The sequence below is a fragment of the Dendropsophus ebraccatus genome, chromosome 3 (assembly GCF_027789765.1).
Source record: "Dendropsophus ebraccatus isolate aDenEbr1 chromosome 3, aDenEbr1.pat, whole genome shotgun sequence".
In the NCBI taxonomy this organism is placed as follows: domain Eukaryota; kingdom Metazoa; phylum Chordata; class Amphibia; order Anura; family Hylidae; genus Dendropsophus; species Dendropsophus ebraccatus.
In genome coordinates, this window is record NC_091456.1 from 46,276,354 (window position 1) to 46,292,285 (window position 15,932).

Consider the following 15,932-nt stretch of genomic DNA (forward strand, 5'->3'; position numbering starts at 1 on the left):
GTAGTGCCCCTGTAGTAGATGGCCCCCTGTGTGGTGCCCCTATAGTAGATGGCCCCCTGTGTAGTGCACCTATAGTACATGGTCTTCAGTGCAGTGCCTATAAATTATGGACCCTGTATAGATCCCCCCATAGTAGATGGTGCCCTCTGTGCATCCCCCATATAATAGATGGTCCCCATGTGTAGTCCCTGTTTAGCAGATGGCCCCCTGTGTAGTCCCCCCTTTAGTTCATAGTCCCCCCTTTAGTAGATGGTCCCTAGTCAGTAGATGACCCCCACTGTAGTCCCACCCTTTAGTAGAAAAATAGAACAGACAAAAATAAAACTCACCTCCTACACGCTCCCCCGGGTGATGTGCAGCTTCAGTGAGATTAGATGTGGCCAGTTTGGATGGCCTCGGGCCCTTGGGGAGGGGGGTGCCTGAACCGTCCACATTATAACCCGCCACTGAACCCAGGTGTGAGCCTTGCTGATATTCAGCTTATAGCCACTGATGTAATACATGCACGGACAAAGTATGATTCCCTGCTGTTAAAGTAGTTAAGAAAATCCTGGCCTAGTGGTAAATACGGCCTCGGCAGAGGCCACTCAGACACCTTCCTAGTGACCAGGGTGGCATACACTTACAGTAGGAGACAGTACAGCAGCCATTGCTGATACCCAGTGTCTATTGAACAAGTCATATTAGAATTTATAATTATTCTAAAGAATACAATGTAAGCAAGAACAAAGGAAACCCAGCCGCACAGTCTTCTTATTTTATTGTTTGACTTCACTGTATTCATTGCAGAGGAAAACATAATTTCAAAGATCCAAAGGAAAGCTGCTGAGGATTGGTGCTGTACCAGATACCAGTAAATATACTGAAGAAGTTAGTACATTGTATTTTTATCTTCTCCTTTAGGGTTGGTAATTTTCTCGAAATTTTTCAGAATAATATCAAATATTTCAACCTGAAACAAATGCAAGTGATATGTATTGTGTCACAGCAATACGGTTTTAAGATCACTACATACTTTAAAGGGGATATTAATCAAAACTTGTGCAAATGAAGGTGCAAAAAACCTTTCCTGCTTTGGACAGTTCTTATCAGGGAAAGAGAAAAATACACCACTGCAGGACATACAGCAGCTGATAAGTACTGGAAGGATTTACATTTTTAAAATAGAAGTAAATTACAATTGTATATAACTTTTTGACACCAGTTGATTTGAAAGAAAAACATTTTCGCCTGATTTCACTGTTTGCCCAGCATGTTTTGTTCCCCCCATACTATCATTTTATACATAGATGGACAGATTCATACACTTACATAGATGTTCCTCACATCAATCAGAGTTAGTTTCAGATCTACAAAGGCACCTTCATCTTTGTCATGAACCAGAGCTCTGTAATCCATCTGGGATGATAAAAGAGAAAGTATAGAAAATATACAATTGTAATGCAATGCATAAATAACTAAAAGAGTACATGGGAGTAATCCAGATGTCTGCATTAGTAAATACTTTTGTAAAGTATCCACTACCTTACTGAATTGGGATGTTATGTTGTAATGCACTGTTGAGAAATGTGTTACTATCACAATGCTTAAAAGGGGTTATCCAGCGCTACAAAAACATGGCTACTTTTCCCCCTCCCTTGTCTCCAGTTCAGGTGTAGTTTGCAATTAAAGCGACTCTGTACCCACAATCTGACCCCCCCCCCCAAACCACTTGTACCTTCAGATAGCTTCTATTAATCCAAGATCTGTCCTGGGGTCCGTTCGGCAGGTGATGCAGTTATTGTCCTAAAAAACAACTTTTAAACTGGCAGTCCAGTGCCCAACGGCCGTGGCCGAAATTGTGTATGGATTAGGCTGGCACACCCTCTCTGTCCCACCCCTCCGCTTTCCTCATCATTAGGAATGCCCCAGGAAGATTGTCTCCTATTCCCCACCTGTGTCAGCATGGCACATGGGCTGGATCATTAAGGCACATGTGCAATGTTCAGACAGGAGAAAATGTTCTAGGGCATTCCTAATAATGAAGAGGGTGGGGAGAAGGGACGGAGGGGGTGGTGCAAAGTTAGGGCACAGATATTCTAGGCCACGGCCGTTTGACACAGGGCTGCAAGTTTATTAAAAGTTGTTTTTAGGAGAATAACTGCATCACCTGCCAAACAGGACAGGACAGATCTTGGATTAAAAGCAGCTATCTGACGGTACAAGCTGTTTGTGGGGGACAGATTTTGGGTACAGAGTCACTTAAAGCTCCATTTACTTCAATGGAACTGAGTTCCAAACCCCACCCACTCTAGAGACAAGAGAGGGGCAAAAAGTGGCCATGTTTTTGTAATGCTGGATGACCCCTTTAGGCTGGGTTCACACTACGTATATTTGAGGCTGTATGTTTGAGGCTGTATAGCAACCAAAACAAGGAGTGGATTGAAAACACAGAAAGGCTCTGTTCACATAATGTTGTAATTGAGTGGATGGACGTCATTTAATGGCAAATATTTGCTGTTATTTTAAAACAACGGCTGTGGTATTGAAATAATGGAAGTTATTTACTGTTATATGGCGGCCATCCACTCAATTTCACCATTGTGTGGACAGAGCCTTTCTGTGTTTTCAATCCACTCCTGGTTTTGGTTGCTATAAGGACCAAATACTGCCTCAAATATACATAGTGTGAACCCAGCCTAAGGCCAGGTTCAGACTATGTAAGTGTGCGGCTGTATTTGCGGCTGTAATTGTGCGGCGGTATTTTTGGTGGTTCATGCGTATGCTGGAAAGTATATGATATACGGCTGCACAGTGCACACTATGTATGAATCTACGGCCCTGTCGTAAACGGACCCGTAAAAAATGAACAAGACCATTGTTTGCGGCTGGAAACGCGGCCGTGGATTGACGGAGTACGGAGTACTTTAAAAATAGCCGGCAATGATGCCAAATGCCGATGCCTCTAATAGTTAATATATTAAATTAATAAAACACATTTTCTTTGTAATAAAGTCCCTTTCGTTGTTCAATAATTTAATTCTAACGAATCCATCATTTTGCAATTAAATATACTGTTAAAATAAATATATATATAAATAAATGTATATTTATATATATATTTATTTTTTGACAGTATATTTAATTGCACACTGATGGATTCGTTAGAAATAAATTATTGAACAACGAAACTGAATTTATTTCAACGAAAATGTGTTTTATTAATTAAATATTAATTAGTACAGGAAGCTCCATAAGCCGGTAATTCATATTCCCGGCAATAGAGCATTCTGTACTAATCATCACTTTACTTTAATGAAAACATCAAATGTTTCTTCTAATTATGTTATCACAATAGCATTATTAGAAGAAACATTTAGAATTATATGTGCGCTCAGCTGATTGGCTGATCGGCTGAGCGCACGTATAATTAGCGGGTCCGCAGCACAGTGACTTCATTGTGCTGCGGACCAGCGAAGAGGACACATCGGGGTGAGTATAGAGCTCTCCCCACCCCCTCCCCAGCACTGCACCCCTCCCAGCAAGGAAGGGGGGTCACTTAACCCCTTCCTTGCTGGGATGGGTGCAGTCTGACATCAGTCTGGCCCCCAAGGGGTTAAGGGGGATGCAATACATCCTCCCTTAACCCCTTGGGGGCCAGACTGTAAGCAGCGATCTGTAAAGATGCTGCATACTGTAAGGTGCACAACACCGCTTACAATGATGGGTGTTGTGCTCCTGTTTGTGTGTTTTTTGTGTGTTTCTCCCTTTTTGTTTTTCAGATATCGGTATCCTGGGGATTATGTCGGATTCCGTGGACTACGTCGATGACCAGCGTTTTTTTTTTTAATAAAATGGTCAATGAGGGGTGTGGGGGTGTTTTTATTTGAATAAAAAATTTTTTTAACTTGTGTCTTGTCTTTATTTCTTTACTTTATAGACTTAGTAGTGGAAGCCGTCTAATAGACGGAATCCATTACTAAGTTGGGGCCTAGTGTTAGCCGGTATAAAATGGCTAACACTAACCCCCCCATTATTACCCCAGTACCCAATGCCACCAGGGGTACTGGGAAGAGCCGGGTGCCAGTGGTCCCGGAGCGTCAAAATTGGCGCTCCTGGACCGGGCGGCAGCAGGCTGGTAAGATTTAGGCTGGGGAGGGCCTAAACCAATGGCTCTTCCCACCCTGGTGTTACCAGGCTGCTGTCGTTTGGTTTTTAACCCGGCTGGTTATAAAATAGGGGGGACCCTATGCGGTGTTTTTTTTATTATTTATTTAAAAAAAAAAAAGTTTCATCCGCACATTTACAGCCGCATAAAAAATACAGCCGCACAGTTACATAGTCTGAACCTAGCCCCCAGGTGTAAACTGTAGGGTACTTTTGAAGCTATTGTTCCCATAGAGTCCAGGCACCCCCTGCCTGTAGAGCAGGAGCTAATGATCTATTCTATCAATGTTGTCACTATTCCTGCATAAGGGCCGTATTACATGGAACAATATTCTATGTTAGCGAGCACAGATATGCTAGAATGGCCTATTAGATGGCTCGGCTGTTAGAATGAGGGGGCAGAAACTCTAAACAGCTGTGACTTCTGGCAATTCCATACACAGAAAGTTCCATAGACTTCCATAAAACTGTATGCTGCTTGCTATAACTGTTTAGAATAGAGATGAAGTCTATTTGTGCTGACAATACTGACAGGTCTTCCTAAAATACAGTTTCTCACCACATGGGTCTCTTTAGAAGCCTTAGCAACAGCATCTCCTCTCTCTGTCAGATACCTGAAAGAAGAAGAACTGAGTAAATATCAGATTTATAGGAACAGTTCCAAAGCTCATACACATTTATGAGAATCCTAAACCAGTTTTTGTTACTGTACTTCAACGTGTAAGGCCTTATACACACTGTAACCTACAGATCTGTATTTCTGTATTTGATTTTGTGTACAATGATGTCTATTGGGCTATTCACACAATCAGTATATTACAAGGACGCAAACCCAATGCTGAAAAAAAAGGACATGTCCTAGTGAGGACCCAGGTTTGTTTTTTTTTTACGGATCCTCTCACAAAAATCAATGAGATTCGCTATTTTTTATGGATTATAACCTGTTTGGCATTTGTATTATTGTAAAAAGAAAATGACAAGTTATAATTGACATATTGAAAGAAAAAAAAAAGATTTACAAAAATACGGATGCTCTACATATGCCCAATCCGTAATTTTTAACGAATTGTACAAATGGATAACGGGGGGAATCTACAGACTTGAAAAAAATACTGAACGTGTGCATAAGGCCTTACTGCTATTTAAATAAACAAAACCACCATCGATTGCTAGAAATAGCTGGGAGAAGCATGCAGTTGTGCACTCAACTCCATTTGCCACTTGATCACACTTATTATAGGAGACAGGATGCATTGAACTTCTATGGATCTTGTCTGCTACAATGAGACAGATTAAGTGCCAAAGTTTTTTTTTTAAGGGACAGTAATGCTTTAAAGGGGTACCCCAGCATTTTTTTCTGTTTTTAAATCTAGTGTCATAAAGTAATATAGATGTGTCATTTTCTTCTATTTATAAAATCTTCCAGTACTTATCAGCTTCTTTATGTCCTGCGGGTAATATTGTATTCTTTCCTGTCTGATATGGTGCTCTCTGCTGCCACCTTGGTCCGTGACAGGAACTGTCCAGAGCAGGAGAAGTTTTCTGTTGGGATATGTTACTGCTCTGGACAGTTCTTGTCATGGACAGAGGTGGTAGCAGAGAGCACTGTGTCAGGGTATGTGCACACTAAGTAAATAGGACAGAAAGTCCGTCGCGTAATTCGACGCTCGCGAACAGCGGTGGGCACGCGCGTCTTCACCCGTGCCATAGACTCCATTCTATGCTTGGGCGGATTCCTTCCTCCGCCCAAAGAATGATCAAGCTCATTCTTTGGGCGGAGGAAGGAATCCGCCCCTGCATAGAATAGAGTCTATGGCACAGACGGAGACGCGCGCGCCCGCCTCTGTCCGCGAGCATCGAATTACGCGACAGACTTTCCGTCCTATTTACTCAGTGTGCACATACCCTCAGACTGGAAAGAATACACCATTTCCTCCAGGACATACAGCAGCTGATAAGTACTCTAATACTTGAGATTTTTTAATAGAACTAATTTACAAATCTGTATAACTTTATGACATCAAAGGAAAACACATTTCACCAAAGTAGCCATTTAAAACAGCTTCCCTTTTATCCATGAGTTGTGTTTGGTATTTCAGTGCTTCAGTGTTTCTGGATTTTTCCAGTCTCTTTAATGTAAAACCCTAATTGTACTAAACTAGTGAAAAATGTAAAAAAAAAAAGAAATGACAAACAACTAAAGAAGGTTCTTACTTGGCAATGGTGGTCTGCGAAGTCTCCACTTTAGTTTTTAAAGCTGTTACACGCTCTAATACCTTCTCCTTGTATACAGATAGAGAAGAATTAATAAAGCATTATTCCTTTGTTTTGGTTATTGAATTGTGTATAGGTTAAAATAGATACTGTATTTGTAATATACATACACCTATATATAGCTCATATACATACCTGTACTGATACCCCGAAATCATTTCCATCCTCAATGGTTGGAATGAGATAATTGATCCATGTGATAATCTATGAAAACAAATACATTGTTCATACATGGCTGCCCCTGGCTGTGACCTCCCTGACAGTCACATGACACTAGAATAAGTCTTACCAAGGCACAGCCCTCTCTCAAAGTTCTTATCTCAGGTTGGACAATGTTTAGTATTTTTTGCAGCTTCTCATTCTCTTTCAAGAATCCACATTTAGGAGCTAAGAAACCAACAAACAGACATGTAAATACCATCATGACTATTACCCTTATTAAGATGCATATTACGCAGGTTACCTTTCTTCTCTTCTTTGTCGGTTTCCATTTTCGTGTCCTGTGATCAAAATATAAAGTTAAAAAGTTATGTACAAAATAAGTGTTTTGGTGGATCTTAACCATGTAAAAAGCCTTTTCCAAGGGGGGGGGGAATATATATATATATATATATATATATATAGATAGATAGATAGATAGATAGATAGATAGATAGATAGATAGTAAAAGAGAAGAAGCAGCACTGCTCTAATGTAGTATTGGTGGTGCCAGCGGATCTTGATCCAGACCAAAGATCGAAGTGAGTATATTTGCAGAGAATCCACAGCACTCCAGCATAGTGAAAAAGCTCAATAAGCTGTGTTTATTCAGTCAATTCATAGTGCAACACTCCAAACGCCACGTTTCTACTGCCTCCCCTTGTAGAAAAACAATAAATGGGATCATACTTACCTCCCATCGCTCCTTTGCTGCTCCGTCCGTGTGATCTACTGGTCCCGGCTGTGTTCCTGTTCTGCTGTTTTTTGATGATGTAGCACTCCACATTCATTTCTGTGGTTGCAGAGCGGAGAGCGGAGAGACGTCATCAGTTACAGGCAGAATGGAAACACAATCGGGACTGGGGGGGGGGGTTGCTCTTGTTTATTGTTTTAAAGCAGTAGGGAAAGTCCTTAATTTAGCATTTTAATTCTCTCACCTCAGCCTCAGGATTTGGAGGATCAGGAATGGGAATGTTTAGTTCAGAATGAAGTGATGTCAGGTCTTTGATATTAAACACATCGCTCTGTCGAGAAATGAAACCAGGTTATTCAGCTATCGTTATCATACACGTGATCATAAAGGTTTTATCATACATGGAATAAAATTTGAAGAGTCAGCCTTAAAGGGAATCTGTCAGCTGTAATTCATGTTCCAAACTGCTGGCATTGTTACATAGTAAAAAGAGTCAAAGTGGATTTTGCAAACTTAAGTGCAGCATGCTGTAAGGGGAGCTGCCACCTCAAGGGAAGATGAGGGGGTCAGTGATGCTCTAAGTGTGGAGGTAGTTAGGTAGGGGTGACCAGGACTGCTGCACCGTGGTGTTGGTTTCTTACAGGTGGACCAGTATGTATTTCCGCACAGTTATGTTAGGTACTACTGAAGGGGGAAGCCCCCATTAATCACTAAGTAGGTAAGTTTAAATTGGAAAATCCCTTTAAGGGTGTCTGTAACTGCTGTCTGTATGCTGTATTACGTAATTTGTATGCCATTCAAGGAGGCCTCCCACTAATCCTGTGTGTTACGTAGAAGCGATGGAACATTACATTCTTGGTAATGTATTATTTGGAAATATCTACAGACCTTCAAAAGGTTGTCCAGATACTGAATTTTCTCAGGAAGAAACTCCGACAGAAAGCTCTGGACCTGCAGAAAGATTCTCAAGGTCAAACACAATCTACATTGTCAAGAATATCCCACACGTCTATGGTTAGGTTTAGATTACTGCAGGGGCTCAATTTGGAGCCTCTGCCGCAAAGTCCATCCGGCACCACAGATCGAAGCCGGATTGGTTCATTCAATAATGGACATTAAAGGAGAAGTCCAGACTCTGACTTTTTTTTTTTTTTCAAAAGAGCATAGGAAGAGGTGGATGAACATAGCAATGAGCTATTAACACACTCATTCAAGTGCTGGAGTCCGCTGTCCTCCGGTTCCCAGTCCCCTGGCTGCTTTTAGGTCTGAGTGGAGACCTGGGACTTGACATGCCAGGCCCGCTCAGTCAGTCAGCAGCCAAGGTGCACATCACATCCCAGGTCCCCACTCAGACCGAGAAGCGGCTGGGGGACCAGGAACTAGAGCGGAAGACAGTGGACCCCAGCGCTGGAGCCAGTTGTTATGTTCAGGCACCTCCTTCCCGACTCTGTTGAAAAAAAGTCAGAGCCTGGACTTCTCCTTTAAATGCAGGTGGATACCCAACAGATCCCATTGACTTCAATAGGGTCCATCAGATGTCCATTGTGATTAAATACAAAATAGAAAAATGAACAATCATTGTGATCTATCTATACATGTGTTCAGAATCTTTCTATAAAGTTTTTTCATAAAAGGATAAATAGAAAATGTTACCGTTACATACTTTAAAGGGGTATTCTCATTTTTATAACTTGACCCTTATCAACAAGAATAACAAGCTGAATCCAAGTGTGGGGACCCCTAATGATCATAAGAATGGAGGAAAATCGGACTCCTGAATGAATGGTGTGCACTGGGTGGGCTTGGCCAGCGCTCCATTAATTTTCTATGGGGCTTCTCAACATTGCTCAGATGCGTGAATAGAGTAAGCATTTTTTTACCTGGTTGGTAAGAGTTTTGCAGAATCCATCAACCTGAAAGACACCAATGAATAAACATAACTGTATAGTACATTATTACAATACATGTACATCATACATGTTAAAGAGGACCTGCGGCTTTATCTGAACTGTTTTAGTAATACTTGTATTTCCATGAAACAACAATTCTGAAACATCTGTAATTAGAACTGTGTTGGGCCATTCCTCTGGACCATTCCCTTTGACAAAGGATGTGAAGCTACACGGATTGGAATATTTGTTTTTACATGCTAGCTAATAGTAATTCATAAGGAATCATAATCCGGGATCATTCTCAACTAGAAACAGTGCATATACAGTTCACCACAGTAAGATCTCCATGCCCCATCTTTAAAGGGGTAACAAATTAGTTTGTATTCCCTTTTAAAGGGGTTATCCAGCGCTACAAAAAACATGGCCACTTTCCCCCTACTGTTGACTCCAGTTTGGGTGGGGTTTTGAAACTCAGTTCCATTGAAGTAAATGGAGCTTAATTGCAAACTGCACCTCAACTGGAGACAACAGTAGGGGGAAAAGTGGCCATGTTTTTGTAGCGCTGGATAACCCCTTTAAAGAGGACCTGTCACCCCCCGTGCCGGGGTGACAGGCTCCCGACCCCCCATTACAGCCCCCTATTCTCACCTGATCCCGCCGGGTCCCGCTTTTGGATCCGGTCGGGTCACGGAGATATCAGCTCCCGAAGCCCGGCGCGCACGCGCGTGCTGACAGGAGAGTCCGACGCTCATGGAGAATGAATGGGGAGTCCGATGCTCCGTCATTCTCTATGGGCATCGGACTCTCCTGTCAGCGTGCGCGCCGGGCTTCGGGAGCTGATATCTCCGTGACCCGAACGGATCCAAAAGCGGGACCCGGCAGGATCAGGTGAGTATAGGGGGCTGTAACGGGGGTCGGGAGCCTGTCACCCCGGCACGGGGGGTGACAGGTCTCCTTTAAGGCCCTGGTTACATGACTGCTATTCTCCACCATTGCTCTTCCCCATAATGTGACAGAACATTAAACACCAAAAGGACTCCACTAAATTTAATGGGGACTGTTGGATTTACTTCAAGATGTCCCTTATTTTGTCAGATTTTTTATTTTTTTTTACAAAATCTACAAAGAAGGCTCCTAACCGAAGCTCTGTCATAGATATAGACACAACCATAGAAAAATACTATTTTTTATGCATACAGTAGACAAAGTAGACGCATGAACTTATAAAAGAGCTTCTGACCATGTGTGAATAAGTCCATATGGCTTTCTGGTTTACATTTGGACATACTGTATGCTGTTAGTATTTCACAAGATTTGCACATGAGAAGGGATGGCTGATGTAGACTGCTAATTCTGGTTCAGACTATTTATGTCATACAGGTTGATGACACCAGATGGAAACTACCTAGTATTACTGAGAATGCAGATGCAGATTATTTTTTCAATGAAGGAAAACCATCCTAAAATGTTTTTGGAAACCGTTTTTGGAAACCTAATTTCCCAGGGTGGTTTCTGTTCCTGTTTTTTGTCGTTTTATCCCGCTTTGTCATGTTCGGATGTGTTATCACAGATAAGAAAACTTTCTTGTCCAATTGCTGGTGGGAATTCTGGGTTGTCAAAGAGAGATGTTAGTGGACATGGTCTCTGTGAAAGGTCAGTAGGGATTACTAATCTATAGGGATGGTTCGAACCTGCCGAGGTTCGGGTTCGTACGAACCCGGACTCTCGGCAATGATTCCTGCTGTCTTAAACCTCCGTGCAGAGGGTGGATACAGCCGGAAAACCGCCTAGAAAACCGGGATACAGCCACAGTCATAGGCTGTATCCCAGTTTTCCAGGCGGTCTTCCCGCTTTATCCACCATCTGCACGGAGGTTTAAGAAAGAGGGAATCATTGCCGTACGAACCCAAACCTCGGCAGGTTCGGACCATCCCTACTAATCTATCCCAAAAGGACAACAATTGTTTAGGGAGCAAAGTAGATTACAGTGAGTAATGTGGAGCCTGTCAGTACAGGGAGGTTAGGGAACAAGGGGAGAGATCTCGCTCTATTTTAACCCAATACTTGCTACTAAAGATGAGCGAACCAGGCCGAGGCATTAGAATCCTGCTGTCTTCCCGTTCTGCCTGGGAAACAGTGATACAGCCTATGATCTTCCGTTCTGTGGCTGTCTCCACCTTTTCCATGGAACCGAAAGACAGCGGGATTCAAATGACAATGGTTTGGGTTTGCTTATCTCTACTTGCTACCTCTAGACCTATATCAGTCCACCATTTCTTATTTTTATATGTACAGGACTTTCTGAAAATATACAGAACCTGAAAAAAAAATTGTGAAGGAGGTCTGTCACGTAAAAAAAAGCTTTATAGAGCCACATCAACACAAGAAAAAATCTTTTTGGCTGCTCAAACACAGGGAAGAAAATATGGAAAAAAGTTAGCTGGTTATTAAGGGGTTAAATTTGAAGGAAGCTAGCACAGGAGAAGAGAACCATTTCCTTAGGCCGCATGCACATGCTCCGTAGATTACCAATGCTACAGAGCGTGAAGCTGCGGGCCGGCATCAAGAACCCAGCGCCACGTATTGTAATCTATGGAGTGTGTAAATGTGGCCTTAGACTGGATCTATTATATTGTTTTTTCTTCTCATGTTTAACGCTGGAGCCGGATGTCAGATTGCAGTAAATGATTCACATAGTGCTGGAGAACTGCGTCTTTCAGACCTTGCTGAGTTTTTTTTGTGGCGCTATTGTAGAGAGGCACATAGACACTGCCTGAGGGCTCAAAGCATAGGGTCCTATTACACAGAGCGATTTTTAATGATTAATGACTAACGATAAACGATCGCAAATGAGATTGTTTATCGTTAACCTGAAATCGGTCACCATATTACACAGAACGATAATCGTTAGTTACGATCGTTACTATGATCGTTATTGTGATCGTTACTATGATCGTTTATTCCTTCTGATCCCAGCAATACAATGGACAATGTGCAATTGCACTGAAAGATTAGTGAAAAAAATGCCAAACTTGAGCGAATAAATGTGGAATTACAATGAACGATTAGCAAACGATTAACAATAGTTTTAGGTTTAAAACTAGATCAACGACATACGAACGATTTTTCGATTGTTGCCTGCAATTACACAGAACGATTATCCTTTAAATTCAAACGATATAACGATTTTTCGCACGATAATCGTCCTGAGTAATAGGGCCCTAAGAATGGCCCACAGTTCTCCACAAAAAATCTGCATAATTTTTAAAATTTTAAAAAGCGTTAGTTCTCTATTCTTCATTTCGCAAGCTCTGAATTTCTTTCTTCTCATTATAGAGTTAAAAGGGAAACTTCCACCTTATTGTCCCGGGCCCAGTCTGCTCCTGCACATAATATGCCAAGTCACTCTGAAGCTGTTCTCTGTATTCTGTTGCCTATGTTCCTAGCTGCATATAACAAAGGCTTTGTTCTGGAAGACCCTGTGTACTTATATACAGGTGCTTTGTATCAATGCTTATATGTATTTCCTCTTGCTTCTGACTTTGGTGTACTTTAGTGCTTTATATGCAGCCTTTTTTTGCACTCTCATTTCCGGCATTCATCGACTGAGTCTTAAATGCCCATATTCATGGAATTAATGTGCAAAGTCATTACCACTAACAGGTGTGCCCATCGCCATCTAGTATTGCATAGCAAACTTCCACTGTAATAGAATACATGTAGAATGCAAGTGCCTGAACTATATAAAAGTATTGCATAGTAAAAGAGGAAAAAAAAATGCTGACAAAACACCCGTACATATAGAATTTCATAGAAAGTAACACTTCCACCGTCCTATGTAAGCATAAAAGGCGGCCATTTCTAATAAACACGATTACCTTTTCCTTGTTGGCACGGCTAATCTTCAGGATGCACGCTTTATTTGCCATCTTTTTACGTTTTCTGGTTCTCTTTCTCCCCCCGTCGTGTGTATTTTATGTTCTTTAAGTCTTCTCAGCCCTTCTGGCCTTCTCTCTGCCGTCTCTCGCTTTGTCTTCGTTACTTTCAGTTTCTCTTTAGTTTAATAATGTGATTTGCAGGAAGGAGGGAGAGGGATGGTCTCTAAAAGGGACTTTCCAGCAGTAAATGGGAGAGAGATTAGAATATACAGCATACTGTACAGAGACCATTTTAACTCTCCTATGTACAGTGAAAGCTCTCTAAAAGAGAAGACTTCCAGACCAGATTTTGTGTGAGGGATTTTTTTTTAGTCCAGGATACATTAGGCATACTGGCCATAATCACATTGACACTTAGAATTTGCTGTGAAACTTTGGATTACAAGTAGCTTGGTTTGACAGCGTTTTGCAAGACAAGGCAACAATTTAGAAAAATTTAACTTTGGTAAACGAGCAAGATGTAATACGAGCCGTCCCCGTACCCCCTATCCTGTACTGGGGAGAAAGCCCTCACGATTTAACCCACTGCTGTTAGATCACCTCTGAGTGATCGGACGCCTTTTAGTTCTCCCCCGATGCTTGTCTGCGTCACTGCTGCTTCCTTCTGACCCCTGAATTAAAGGGCAACTATGAGCAGGTTAAACTAATCTAACCTGCTGATAGCTCCTTATAGCGCCCGGGACGCTGAGGAAAAAGGTATGTGTCTTACTTTTCTCCTCGGCGCTGGTCCCTCACTTTTAGTCGGAGCAATCTTTGCTCTAGAGCACCGTTAGGAGCACTGCAACGTCATCCAGCCCACCCACTCCATTGACCATAATTAGAAAGAGCTGGCCGATGACACGGCAGTGCTCCTAACAGTGCACCAGAACGAAGATTATGCCAACTAACAGTGCAGGCAAAAGGACGCTGGTTGACCTCAGGGAGATCAACTAAAACACTGCAGAGACACAATCACGTGTTTCGACGTCAGTGTGTTCTAGGACATTGCCCCCTGGGAAATCAAATATGCAAAAACATCAACGTCTCAACATCAGTGAGCTAGCCAGACCTTACTCCGGGAAGGAACAACCAAGCCAAGAAATGTCATCAGTCAAGAAAACCACCCAAGAAAAGTATCCATCCACAGACAGCTGTTTAGGGGTATTTGCCCCTCATCAGTGTAGAGTAGGATTCTGGCTAGTGAGAACAATGCCTAGTAAGTGCATGCAAAGGATGCTGGTTGACCTCAGGGAGATCAACCAAAAGACCACAGAGTCTCTGCTGTCTGTGGATGGATACCTTGCTTGGGTGGTTTCCTTGACTGGAGACATTCCTCGGCTTGGTTGTTCCTCGGCTTGGTTGTTTTTTTTGCATATTTAATTTCCCAGGGGGCAATGTCCTAGAATACACTGACGTCGAGACACGTGATGGTGTATCTGCGGTGTGTTGGTTGTTTTTTTTGTTTGTTTTTTTTTTTTAAATCTGCCTGCACGGGGGAAAGGGGGGGGGGAAGAGGAGGACCATCTATAAGAGGGGGGGAGGGGGACCATCTATAAGAGGGGGGGGGAAGGGGAACCATCTATAAGGGGGGAAGGGAGGGGGACCATCTATAAGGGGGGAAAAGAGGAGGACCATCTATAAGGGGGGAAGAGGGGGACCATCTATAAGGGGGGGAAGGGGGGGACCATCTATAAGGGGGGGAAGGGGGGGACCATCTATAAGGGGGGAAGAGGGGGACCATCTATAAGGGGGAAGAGGGGTACCATCTATAAGGGGGGAAGAGGGGGACCATCTATAAGGGGGGAAGGGGGGGACCATCTATGAGGGGGGGAAGAGGGGGACCATCTATACACTGATGAGGGGCAAATACCCCTAAACAGCTGTCTGTGGATGGATACTTTTCTTGGGTGGTTTTCTTGACTGATGACATTCCTTGGCTTGGTTGTTCCTTCCTGGAGTAAGGTCTGGCTAGCTCACTGATATTGAGACATGTGATGGTGTCTCTGAAGTGTTTTTTGCATATTTTATTTCCCAGGGGGCAATGTCCTAGAACACACTGACATCGAAACACGTGATTGTGTCTCTGCAGTGTTTTGGTTGATCTCCCTGAGGTCAACCAGCGTCCTTTTGCATGCACTTACTAGGCATTGCTCCCACTAGCCAGAATCCTACTCCACACTGATGAGGGGTAAATACCATGAAACAGCTGTCTGTGGATGGATACCTTGCTTGGGTGTTTTTTTTTGACTGGAGACTTTCCTTGGCTTGTTTGTTTGCTTCTTCCTGGAGTAAGGTCTGGATAGCTCACTGATGACAAGACATGTGATGGTGCTTCTGCAGTGTTTTTTGCATAACTAACAGTGCAGGACCTGCACAGAGGAGAAGGTAAGAGATATACCTTCTTTATGTGGTACATAAACAGTAACCCTTGGTTGACTACAGCTGTGCAACATATATAGATAAATAGACATAGTGACATCTAGTGGCAATACTTATACACAACTTCATCACCACTTTAGTTTAAAAGTACAAGGCTTTTGCGAGGGGTGTTCAAAACAGAAACACGTGGGGGGACACCACAAACACACATATATATATATATGTATATATATATACATATTTAACAGTTTGGGGTGTGAGCTCAGGTAAAGAGACACTCTAAACGCCATTTAGAACACACTGTAGTAACCCCCCCAGGACACACTGTAGTAATCCCCCTCCCCAGATAATCCTATTGTAGTATACCCCCCCCCCCCAGTTAATCCTATTGTAGTAATCCCCCTCCCCAGTTAATCCCAATGTAGTAATCCC

At 42.6% G+C, this 15,932-nt stretch overlaps 2 protein-coding genes across 2 annotated transcripts in view; one reads left to right on the forward strand and one right to left on the reverse strand.

The window, feature by feature from the left end:
* Positions 1–743: 743 nt before the first annotated feature.
* On the reverse strand, positions 744–13,290 carry PSME2 (proteasome activator subunit 2). Its single transcript, XM_069961660.1, has 11 exons — positions 13,083–13,290; positions 9,193–9,225; positions 8,201–8,263; positions 7,557–7,643; positions 6,884–6,920; positions 6,710–6,807; positions 6,556–6,624; positions 6,361–6,428; positions 4,706–4,760; positions 1,312–1,398; positions 744–952 (listed from the first exon to the last, which is right to left on the reverse strand). The coding sequence occupies exons 1-11, from the start codon at positions 13,131–13,133 to the stop codon at positions 872–874; spliced, it is 729 nt and encodes a 242-aa protein (XP_069817761.1). The 5' UTR covers positions 13,134–13,290; the 3' UTR covers positions 744–871.
* Positions 13,291–15,422: 2,132 nt separating this feature from the next.
* RNF31 (ring finger protein 31) overlaps positions 15,423–15,932 on the forward strand; it is a 36,470-nt gene continuing 35,960 nt past the window's right edge. The window contains exon 1 of the mRNA XM_069961659.1: positions 15,423–15,506. The gene's annotated coding sequence lies outside the window, so the exon portion shown is untranslated. The remainder of the gene's footprint in view (positions 15,507–15,932) is intronic.